The sequence below is a fragment of the Eupeodes corollae genome, chromosome 2 (assembly GCF_945859685.1).
Source record: "Eupeodes corollae chromosome 2, idEupCoro1.1, whole genome shotgun sequence".
In the NCBI taxonomy this organism is placed as follows: domain Eukaryota; kingdom Metazoa; phylum Arthropoda; class Insecta; order Diptera; family Syrphidae; genus Eupeodes; species Eupeodes corollae.
In genome coordinates this window covers 113,004,565-113,017,361 of record NC_079148.1, presented here as the reverse complement: position 1 = coordinate 113,017,361, position 12,797 = coordinate 113,004,565, and the positions used below count along the sequence as shown (strand labels likewise).

At 35.8% G+C, this 12,797-nt stretch overlaps 1 protein-coding gene across 1 annotated transcript in view; it reads left to right on the top strand.

Moving 5' to 3' along the window:
- The window catches only part of LOC129945191 (titin-like), a 270,413-nt gene that overhangs the window by 208,037 nt on the left and 49,579 nt on the right, over positions 1–12,797 (top strand). The window contains 8 exon segments of the mRNA XM_056054849.1: positions 66–369; positions 686–760; positions 1,893–1,997; positions 4,360–5,618; positions 6,119–6,179; positions 6,344–6,427; positions 7,057–12,630; positions 12,692–12,769. Of these exon segments, the coding sequence (XP_055910824.1) occupies positions 66–369; positions 686–760; positions 1,893–1,997; positions 4,360–5,618; positions 6,119–6,179; positions 6,344–6,427; positions 7,057–12,630; positions 12,692–12,769 (7,540 nt within the window).

Below are 12,797 nucleotides of genomic sequence, written 5' to 3'. Positions count from 1 at the left end.
TACAACAACAAAAAATTACTAATATTACATTTGATTTTAATAATTTAAATTTATATTTATTACAGACAATTTCGATTGACGAAATTGCACCGAAAATAATTAAAAAACTCCCCGAATTAGTTCAACCCAAAGAGGGTGAACTTGCGAAACTTGAAGTTAAAGTTATTGGAAAACCCAAGCCAAAAACAAAATGGCTACGCGACAACGAAGAGATATTCGCTTCAGAAGAATATCAAATTGAGAATTTCGAAGATGGCACATCGGTGCTGGTAATAAACCATGTTTATCCCGATGATGTGGGTACGATTAGTTTCGAAGCCTACAATCCATTGGGTGTTGCGGTAACAACGGCTGAATTTGCTGTTGAAGGTATTTTAATTAGAATTAGAATTTTCAACTTATATTCATTTATTATTATTATAATTTTAAAATCTCTTCAAAAATGTTTTAATTTTCTAATTTTACAGCAAATGAGAGAAAAAAAAAACCTTTCCCTATTTCCCAGTGTTTTTCCTACTATTTTTTATCTCTACAAAACAAACACAAAACAAATCTTTTCTTTTTGTTTCAAGACACAATATTTATTTAAAACACATTTCTTTTTACAGAAAGGGTCAAAGATTTAACTTATGAAAAAGATCTTAATCCATTATTAATTTGTATGCGTTTCAATTCCAATTTTTAGGAATCGTCGGAACAAGGGATTACAGAAAACCAGAATGGGTCAGTCACATGGAGGAAATGCAAAAACTCCTCAAAGGTAAGTTCAACCACGGAAGATATTAAGTGTAAAAATTGTGTAAATGTCCCAGCTATATCCTGGATGTGTCTCTGTCTTAGTGTTTCTTATGTGTCGATATGTGTTGTAATCTCTGTCTTACCAAAAAAACAAACTTTGTTTTAAAAATGATGTAAATTAATGTCGTTTTACATGATTATATTTATTCACTATTGTTTAATATTTCATGTAAACTGTCTCTTTATATATTATGTGTTTTAACGTACAAACAAATAAACCTCGCTATCCATTCCTTAAAATTATAGAACTACATATTTGGAACAAAAATATAATACAAAGTATACGCCATCTTTTTGATTTTAATTTAAATTTATTTTTGAAAAATTATTATTTTTTAAAATATGAACGTTATTTTACTATTTACCAAATTTACATTTTATTTCAGTCAAAAACTCAAAATTATCGCTCTCTTCCTTAAAATTCTGCTTTAATTTTATTAACATTTCTGGCTAAAATTATGCTACGAACATTTCTTTTAAAACTAAAATGTAGAATTAATGATTGCATATTATATTTTAGACACTTAAGTGACCTCTGTATAATTTTATTAACAAGAACCTGGTATTATGAGGTTTTAAAAATGAGTCTGCATCGATAGTGTAAGAAACTTGAATGCTACTTACACTGTTAAACTAAAAATTAAGCTCAAAAGTCACTTAAGAGAGTCGAAGCATTGTAAACTGTGGACTTTTGAAGAGTCGAATCAGAGATCTACTCTGACATTGCCTTAAAAGTCCTAAAAATTGGAGCAAACAAATATTTTGAAAATCCAACTAATCCCATTTTCAAATCAAACCTAAAGAGCTTGAACCCAATTAACATGCTACCGTAGTCTTGTCTATGTAATTAACATTTTGAATCGTCAAATGTCTAAAGGAATACAAAGTTATTTAAAAAAAAAGAACACACATACATTTCTTTCAACAACAAAAACAACACACACAATGTAAGTAAATGTTTTTATTCTTCTTTAATTTAAACAAATCTAATACACACGATTTCTGTTTTATTTAAACAAATCTTAAAAAGTGCACAATTTAGAAACGCCAGCTAACACAATTTAATGCTTTGTTGCTATTTATATAATTTGCAGCTCATAAATGTTCACCAACTTTTGTATCAGAAATGAGAGATTGTCGTGCTGCGCTTGGTGAATCTGCTAAATTTGAAGTACAATTCTCAGGAAATCCAATTCCAGGTAATGTATGAATGAATGATGGTACATGTATCATCGATTTTATGAGAAGGTAGATTTATTAGGAACAGAAATCTAAATAACAAGTGCAAGTTGTATAGACGTTTTGAGAAATTGAGTTCTAATAGACGTTTAACCATTCTCCTCCCTTAAGACCGCTCAAGAAATTCAGTTAGTTAAGATTTAAAAAAATGCCACCAACGAAATTCCTTAGATTTCATTATATTTTCTTCTGATAGAAGTCTTGCTTCAAGTCCCTTACTTTCCGTAATAAACGACCTCATTTTTAAAGTAAACCCTTTCAATAAGGCATAGGCATAAGATGACAAAATCTTTTAAGAGGCGCCTGTCTAATAAATAAACAATATGAATTTCTTGTTTTTATTTTTGTTTTTACTATCGAGACTCTTAATAGTTAGCGAATCTATAGAAAATGAACCTTAGTTTTTGGATAATGAGGGTTGAACTAATACATATTGGCCGATCTAATAAATGAAGGTCTCCAAACTTTTAACGCACAATTAAAGCGTTGAGTTTTGTAAGTCACTACACTAAGACCTAGTTCTCAATGATCTTTTACCTTGATTATTTACTTACTTACTTAATGTGGCGCTACAGTCCGGGGCGGACCTGGCTGGAGACCTCAACCAACATGCGTCTCCACCCAGCTCGGTCCCTAGCTAGCTGTCTCCAGTTTCGCACGCCAAGTTGGTTGAGGTCTTCACGCACCTGAATGCAGCACCTGAGTCGCAGTCTTGCTCCCGTCCCACGGGATTGAATTCGAAGACCTTCCGGGCTGGAGCGGTGATGTCCATTCGCTCTACATGACCTAGCCCTCTTAGCTGTTGGACTTTAATTCTTCTAACTAGGTCAGTGTCACTGTACGTACAGCCCGTACAGTTTGTCGTTATATCTTCTCCTCCAATCTCCATCTATGCGTACGGTACCAAAATTTTTGTATTTGTTTGAATTTTTCTCTCGAAGTATCCTAAGACGCTCTCATCTTTCAGTCTTCAGTCCTCAGCGCCATAAATGAGAACCGGGATGATGAGTGTCTTTTAGATAGTGATTTCAGATGCTCGAGCTTTACTAGTCAATTGCCTTCTTAGTCCAAAGAAGCAGCGATTTGCAAGAGTTATTCTTCGTTTCAGCGCTGGTGTCGTTGTCTGAGTTTATAGCGGTGCCTAGGTAGACAAAGTCCTTAACTACCTCAAAGTTATAGCTGTCCATGGTGACGTTTTGTTGTTGTTCAATGTCCTTTTTTGATGACAGCATATACTTTGTCTTGCCCTCACTGACCACTAAACCCATCTTCTTCGCTTCCGTCGCAATGCTCAAAAACGCTCCACTGACATCACGCTTCGATATTCCAATTATGTCAATATCATCTGCGTATCCGAGTAATTGGATGGATCTTTGGAAGATTGTGCCTCTAGTGTTGACGGTTGAATTTTGTACAACTCTTTTCAGAACGATATTGAAGAAGTCGCATTACAGTGCATCGCCTTGTCTTAAACCTTTTTTGACATCAAATGCATTAGTGAGATCTTTTCCAACCTTGATAGAGCAGCGTGCGTTCTCCATCGTCATTCTGCACAAATGGATAAGTTTTACAGGGATGCCAAAACTAGACATTGCTCTGTAGAGCTCTTATCTAAAGATGCTTCGTATGCGGCTTTAAAATCGATAAAAAGATGCCGGGTATTGATTTGAAGTTCCTGGGTTTTATCCAAGATCTGCCGTAGTGTGAATATTTGGTCAATAGTGGAGTTTCCTGGTCTGAAGCCACGTCGTGGTGGCCGTGTCTAACCTAGCACTTCAGAGGCGGCATCTCTGATGGCTGCAAGGCAATGTTGCCAATGGGTCTCAAAGCTTAATTCAGTCAGCATAGGACTCCTTAAGAGGTTACTAGAGACTCGATCGGAAAAGGACATGGCATGGCCCGGTTCATCCCATCGCACTTCTTGGATGGCGGTAATATCTGCCTTGCAGCAGTTTAGGGCTTCCGATGTGGTCACATTCCACGTACAGATTCGAAGTTCATTGTCCTTATTTCCGTATCCGTATCCGAGGCTTGTTGGTGCTTCGCAACTAAAGCCAAGAAGTCAACCCGACGGCACAACCCCCAACCTGTAGAGCCCGATCCTTAGTATAACTCCATGGACGAGAACCCGAATAAACTGCCTCCTGGGCGCCGAATATGTCGAAGAAGCCCTATAAGGTGTTCCCTAAGTAGTTCAAACTTACTGGAACTGTAGACGCCACCGTTGATTCCATATCGAGAATTAGTCTGCTGCCGTGGAAAAACCTCCCCCCCTTAATTATTTCTCCTAATAGAATTCTCCCAGACCATAAAACATACTACCTCAACTTCAAAAACAGAACAAAATTATCAATACAAATTCTATACAACTTGCCAGTGAATATTTTGTGTCGGACCTTCGAAAACATAAATTCATTTTTCGAAAAATTCAACACTTTAATTTCTTAAATAAGAAGACCGAAATTGTTTATACACATTATGTAGATGTTCAATGGTACTTCAACAACGTTCAACTTCGTGATTCCGATAAATATCGTATTGTCATCGAGGAATTTACATCCTCACTAACAATTCTCTCTATTACCGATGAGGACAGAGGCTATTATATTTGTAAACTTGTCAATGAAGTAGCAGTAACTCTGACTCGGGCTAAATTTGACACATGTTCGGTTTCACAAAAGACAGTTGTGGAAACTGAAAAATCCAAGAAATTTGTTACAAAGAAAAAACTTGTCAAAAAGAGCGGTGGTATTCGCAAACAGATACAAAGAGATACTCGTAGAACAACAGTTTCTACTACTCCTGATGTGTCAGAAATGTCAGATGTCCCTGAAGTGACAGTTGAAGTGATTAAAGTTAAGCAACCTGTATCGGTGCTTGTTGAAAAATCTGAAGTTTCTGAAGTGCAAGTTGTCAAAGATCGTAAAGAAGCCGATGCCGAAATAATGAAGGAAGTAAAAGTTATCGAAAGTGAAGAAATTGATAAAACCCAATCAAAGATAGAAGTTCAAATTGACAAGCAAGAAACATTACAAACAACTTCAACAACAACCACTACAACAACAACTACAACAATTAAAAAAGTCGAATCAATTGAAATCACCGAAACAGTTCGAATAATACGTGAGAAAATCTCTCAAAAATCAATCAAACAAGAAGATGTTTTGGTATTGAAAAAACACGAAGAAGTCAATTGGATTTTAACTTCAATCGAAGCTGAAACATTTGGTGCTGGCGAAGCAGCATTACGTGATTTGGCAACTATTGGACTATTATTGAGATATGGTTGTTCGATTAGTGAAATTACATATATGTATGAGGAAGATATATTTGTGTCACTTAAAAAGCCCGAATCACAATCGGCCTTAGTAACACTTGTCGAAAGAGAAGGTCATGATAGATTGATAACATTGATTTTGAGTGAAAGTTCGACAGAAGATGAATCGATATTAGCAGCTACTGTGGGATTTAAAGCATTCATAAGAATGATTGAAACATGTGAGATAACAATTGAAGAAGTTATTAGGAAATTTGTTCGTGAAGATTTTATCGTGCAAGATTGGAAGATATCGGCCAAAGAGGTTTGCAAATTAATAATAAAAATAGTATTGGTGTATTTTTAAGGAGTAAATCTATTAAAAAAACATGCACACTTACCTTCATGATTTTTATAATTTAGAGCATCAATCAAATATTTTTAGTTTACACTGTTTTTAATAGTCTTCTTCTTCATCCCCGCAGCTGGATTTAATGCTGTTGATAAATGTATCAAACATTAAACCTGAAATAGATGAATTTTGTGGTTTAAAAAACCACTCGGCAATAATGAAATGTCAAAACAAACTGAACACAAATCACAAAAACTTTCGATTTTCTAATGTTTAGTTACTTAAAAATTAAGCACTCACCTTGTTCTTAACAAATAATTCGGAATTCCATAATTCTTTGATTATCAAATTCATCTGCAACAAGAAAAAAAAACATACATGAAATTTAATTATTTTATATTACTCCTTAAAAATACAATCAAATTAAGAAATGAAATAACATTTATATCAAAAATATATTTCTGAAACTATAGCGAGTGGTAGAAACATCTCAAGTTATTGACTCTCACCAAGCGTTAACTCATATTAAAGTCGGTATGTATAAAATAAACTTTAAACTTTTTACACTCGGAAATTTATTAACTTGTAAATTTGTATCTTTTTATGTTTTCTTTTATAACGCTTAAAACTAACAACCGCTGCCGTTTTTATCCCAAAAAAACAAAAAAACAATGTCCATTCAAATACTTCAAAAACAGAGCAAACCTACATTGAAGAACGGACAGTTGTAGCTGTTGAAGGTGTGAGCACAGAAGAATACTTAGAAATAGATCCAACTGACCAATAATAGCAAAAAAAAAATATTCCAAAGATATGCAACTTAACCAACGCTTTTTCGCCTGCAGTGTTCTGTTGTCATATAAGCAAACTTAAAATTAATTACAAAACCAACAAATATTATTTCAATTTATAAATAAACCCTTTGTACCTATAAACAAACCTATAATATTTATATCCAACACTAAAACCTCTAAGCAAACAGCACTAATCCAACAAACTGCCAAACATCCTCCTGGTTCTACGATTTGTTTACGTGTAGGCTCAAAACTTCAAAAAAATGTTTAGAAAACGAACAGTTCCTACAAAGAGGGAGGCAACAACAAACTACTTAAAACGTAAACGATTCGTTTTAAACGGAACTTATATCTTACAGCCGGGAGGAATGTTACTACTGCTAAATTGCTTTGAATGTTTGAACGAGTTGAAGAAACTAGAATTTTGTAATTTACACATAACTAAATATTTTTTAAGACTACAAAAGAACTTAGCTGAAATCATAAATCCATAAGGTAAGAAATCAAATCTAATCTACTTGCAGTTTAGTAAGATCTGTTGTAATCATTTTTATGCTTTGTTCGTACAAGTTCTGTTTGTTTCTGTTATCATTATGAGTGTTTTTTTTAAAACCGTGTATCAAAAGAAAACAGCATTATACTGATCATCTGTCAACTGTCTACCGTGTGTTGTTGTGTCAACAAAACAAATGAAAAAAAAACATGCCGTGTAAAAATTTGCCAACTAAACAAAAAAAAAAAAAAAACAAAAAGAAAAACCTACAAATCCTTTCCATATTTTTTGACAAATGAAAAATCTAACACACAACTACATTCTGATACTTACATTACATTCGCAGAAACAACAACAACATCAACAACAATTGTTGAAGAACATGCACTACAACAACAGGAACAAACGGATATTCAAATCACTAAAAAGGATAAAACAAGGAAAACGAAAATCACCAAAAAACAACAACAACAACAACAAGAATCCGTTCAAGAACAATCAACTATTTCAAACATACAGATACAACAACGACAACAAACAGAACAAATACTCTTTCAAAAAGAGAAAATCTCTGTTCTCGAATCCCAAACAGATCAAATTGTTCAAAGTCTAACCGACCTTGAGCGACCATTACCAGTTCAAACACTACCAAGCACAATTCCTCTTGAGACACCTGTCATCGGTGAGGATGTACAATTAACTCAGCTTTCAACAGATTCTCCATTATCAGTGCAAGCCGATAGACAAGTTGTGCCACAAAAAATATTGACAGTTCAAGAAGAACTGATTGCCAACGAACGAGAGGACGAAGGAGTCCTTATTGTACAGCAACACGTACAAGAAGTTGTTGAGACAAACATTCCGAAAGAGGCGCTGCGCGCTGCAGAGGTTACAGAAGTTGCAACAGGCGAGAGCTTTGGCGAAAAGGTTACTAAGTTAATAACAGCAGAAGCAAGTGCTATAGTTCGCAGTGACTTACAACAGTCTGTTATAGTGGAAAAGGCTTTGATTGAACATTCTCTAAAAGATCTTCCCGAAGATATCACTTCAGAACAAAAAGCAAACCTCGACATATTACCATTACAATCTTGTGATAATTTCGAAGTCACAGCTGGATTTTCGGAGGCATCGTTCGAAGGTCAACCAGAGCCTAGAAAAGCGGTCAAGGCGGAAGAAGTCTTCACAACACACAAAAGCATTAAAGTTGTAAATATCGATCAAACTGAGTCTACAGGACATCCTATAGAAATGCCAAGTGAAGTTCTTCATCAACTAGATTCGAGTATTTTACTCAATGAACCACTAGAAATCTCTGAAACTATTGCTGAAGATAAACCATCGAAATATTATCCGGAAGTTATTGTTCCAACTGAGTCTGCAACTAAAAACCTGGTAGAAAATAAAGTATATCTTTCTGAGGAAACGATCGCAGTTGATAAAGAATCTGAATTACAACAGCAGAAATTGACAACGAAATCGATAGCCAATATCGAGATAACTGAGAATATTCCTCTTGAAATAAGTGAGGCTATACTTAGAGATTCTGAAAATATATTGCCTGAAGACAAGAAAACGCTAACATTCCAAGCTAAGGATGTGATTGTATTGCAAGAGAACGTCTTATCGTCTGTAATAGCTGATACTCAAAGTCCAACTGAGGAGAAGACTATAACCTTGGATGATTATAAGGAAGCATCATTACAAGTTGTAGAGCAGTTGCATCTAGATTCACATTTAATCATCACCCATGAAACCTCAGGTGACTTAGTTACAGATGATACAAAGGTTACACTTTTGAGTGCATCTGAAAAATTCAATGGACTACCAACAAGCGAAGTTCTAGAACAATTTATTGCTGAGGAGCCTGATACTTTCGAAAGCTCTAAGGAAAGTTCAATTAATGCTAAAAAAACTGTTTCACCACACGAAGCAATTGTCATATCGGAAGATTCACCATTGAGTACAACTACGGATGTTGAATATTCCAAACCGAAAAAAGAAAAAAGTAGAACCGATGTCCATACACTTGATGCTCCTGAAGTAAGTGAGGTTGACTTCCATGAGAAGGAGCAAGAATGGAAACAACCAACTAAGCCGGTCTCAGAAATCGCTTCTACACAATTTGAGCTCCAGGCCCCACTTAATGTGGAGCATATTATAACCGGTGATTTAGAGACAGATTTATCTATTTTGGAAAAACCTGAGGAGCATACAGCTAGCCAATCAAACATTTATTTCAACTACAAAGCCGCTTTGACCGAAGAAGTTCAACCAGAGCTTAAAACCGATTTGCTGCAAGGTGAAAAACCACATCAGGCCGAAGCAAAGGGGTCTTATGAAGGTGTTACCGTAATTGAAACTTATCAACAAAATATCCTGGAGAACACTGTCAACCTCGAAACCATCGAGACACCAAAGGCAAAGAATTCGCAAGCGGTTATTAATATTAACGAGTCATTGAAGATCACCGAAGTAATATCTAATGAAGCTGAAAGTGAAATGAAACTAACAGAAATTCCACAAGAACAAACGGTTGCCGCATCAATATCAGAAAGCAACCGACCTCTTGAAGTATCTGACTTCCAAATTTATCAAACAATAGATGTTGTCGATGAATTAAAACCTGATTTAGCCAAAGCCCACCAATCCCTTGCTGAACTTGTTGGACAAGATATCAGTCAGCAGGAAACTTTGGATCAGATAACAAACCTTCAATTAGAGCCCAAACCAAAAGATCAAGTTGCAGAAGGTCTGCTCGATTTACTACAACCAGTTGAAATCAGTGCATCTCTTACGCATGAAAAAGAAGATGAACTGAATGTGCAAACGCCATTTGAAACAAGAGAAGCTAAATTAGTTCAGGTCCACGGCCTTACAGTTGCCAGCAACGACTTAGCAGAATCGAACGAAGCCCTGTCTGATATTCCTGAGAACCAGCCTAAGGTTTTACAAAACGCACAAATTTCACTCAACACATTATCAACAGCAGTACAATCTCAGACAGGCACCTTAGAAGGTACTGAAGATTATCATCAACAGCTGGCAATTTCAACCAAAATCTCAAAGGTGGATATTATTTCAAACCAGGCTCAAATTGAGGTCACAACAATGGAGACATCCGAAAAAGAAAAATCCTTTACAACGCCAGCTCAATCTGTGTCAGAATCAGCGGAAATTTGTATTTCCGAAACTAAAAAATCAGCACTTGTAAGTGAAACTAGTGCTGTTGAAAGTACTACCGAGTTAACGGATGTCCGACCATTGGAATCTTCTGGGAAACCATTGACTTCTAATTATAATGAGGTTACAGTTGATCAAGCTGTCATATACGAAAGAGAAATAAATTTACAGTCCCATGAGAAAGCGAAGGAACGTGTTGCTGAAATGGTTTTGAGTCCCGTTAACGCAGTAATCGTCTTATCGGATAGGCCATATGAGACACCAAATGATTTCTTACAGGCAATAGCCCCTCAAACAGAAGTACAGTTAGGGCAGTCTGATATTCTCAAAACTGCAATTACTGAAGAAGTTGTTCCTAGCCAAAATGTTGGTGAAGTTCTTCAAGATAACGTTAAAAAGGCAATTGCAAGTGAAACAATCGACAAGGCCAATGAAACTGAAATTTCTGAGACCCTGGCATATGAGAAGTCCATTGATAATAAGTTTGATATTATTAAGCTGGAAGCCAACCCTCAGCAGACTATTGTCATAAACCAATTTGTTGCAATGGAAGATAACAACATAGTAATCGAGCAGGAACAACAATTTGAAAACATATCTGATCACAAACTAAAAAGTGCTGATATTAAATTTACGGAAACTCAATTCGCTCCGACGGTCGAGGAACTAAATTTAATTGACAGTACAACAAAACTTACAGACAAAAAACCTTCTGCAGATTCGGCTACACCATCTGTAATGACTATGTTATCTAGAAACATTACTGATGAGAAAATCACGTTCGAAAGTGTTCAGCCAGGAGAAGACACTTTACAACCTCATCCACAAAAAGCGACAATTGACCATGAACTAAAACGTAGTTACACTCAATACGAGGAGACTCCCAATGAACGTGAAGGAGTATTTAGTCCCAAAGCAGACACCTTTGGGCAGGCAATGGAGGCTCGAAATGAAATATTACCAACCGGAATTACAACTGAAAATGCTGTAGTAGACTCCATTGACAATCTTAATGAGCCAAACATTTTAGAAGCTCATGCTAAGCCTTTTATAGAAGGAGCTAGCCGTGAAACTATTATCACCCTTGTAACAGCTTTTGATTCATCCAGCACATTAGAAGACAACCAAACGCTGTTGGGAAAAACAGCCAACATAACTACAACTGAGAAATTTTCCACAGAGATTTCTAGTGATATTGTTTTCTATAAAGAAACAGATGTAAGCACTAAGGCACCAATTTCAGAGCATGCACTGCCTTCAGTTCAAAGTGAACATAAGCCATTGACTACGGAAGAAGTGACTCCAGTCAATCAAATTACTGAGACTTATGATTTACTCGATCGTCCACAGGCTAAAGCAAATATTACCGAAATATCACACAAAGCTAAGCATATTGAAGACGTCACAGTTTTTGAAGACACAACTGATATTTATCAACGAAAACCATCTTTAACTGATGCAGGGAAGGCACATACTGAGCTTAAGCCACTAGATACGTCAACTGTTAATGTTTTAGAAGCAACTGAAAACCTATTTATTAAGACTACACCCCTTGACCAAATTCAACCAACTATCGTTACTAATGAACGTAAAGCAACAACAGTTGAAGAAATTTTTACCATACCCGGCATTGATAATATTTCGGGATTCGAACCAAATGATGAAAAGGCCACTTTTGTAACACCCAAAGAAAAACAAGAGGTTATGGTTGAAAAACCAATTGTTTTTGAAAACACATCTAAATTTAAAGATCAATTGCGAGCCGATGAGCGATTAGCACAGTTAACATACGAAGAAATAAAACAGAGCACCATAGTTGACCAAGTTCAGCCAGAATTTAAGGAAGCAGAGTTCGAATCACCCACAGCCATTGTAGCCTTAGCTGATGCAGCTTTCAGCACACACAGTACGTACATAAACCAGGAAGTAGTCTTAGGGGACTTTACAGACCAAATACAGTCACAAGAAACACAAGAAAAACCCAAAGAAACCTTTGCTCAGGTTAATATTGATCATACTTCTAGCATAATATCAGAACAGGTTACAATACTTGAAAGCATTGCGCCTCATGACACGAAATCACAAATTACACAACTTCCTCAACAAAATATTCAGAACATCGAACTAGTTGTACCTATTTCAAACGAAGAAATCTCAAGCGAACATGCCCACACACTTGAAACCCCACATAAACACGAGCCACGGGTAGCGAAACAAGGCCTTCCACTATTTAACACAATTGAAGAATCAATTGTGTACGGAAATGAAACCAACGAACCATTTTATACTTCTTCTCCCAAAGAACAACAACCCGTTGTTACTCAAGAAAAAATCAGACCTGTTGCAATTAGTGAAAGCGCTTTAACACTTGAATCTGAGACTGCGGTACCAAATGACACGGAATTAATCATACAAAAAACTGCCTCACATTCTGACCAATCAGATGCACATAACGAAAAAGTCCTTATTACAATACCTAGTGTTCAAGTTGACACTAAAAAGAAATTCGAATGGAAGAGTAAGTATAGTTAGGTTAATAGAATAAGCTTTTAAAATGGCGTTATACTTTATTAAATTAGTTCTTAAAATAGAAAAAAGACACTTGCCCTTAAAAAACACAACAAGACACAATTTACTGCACAAACACTTCCTAGAAGGTAAACTTGAAAACTTTTTCTTATTCAT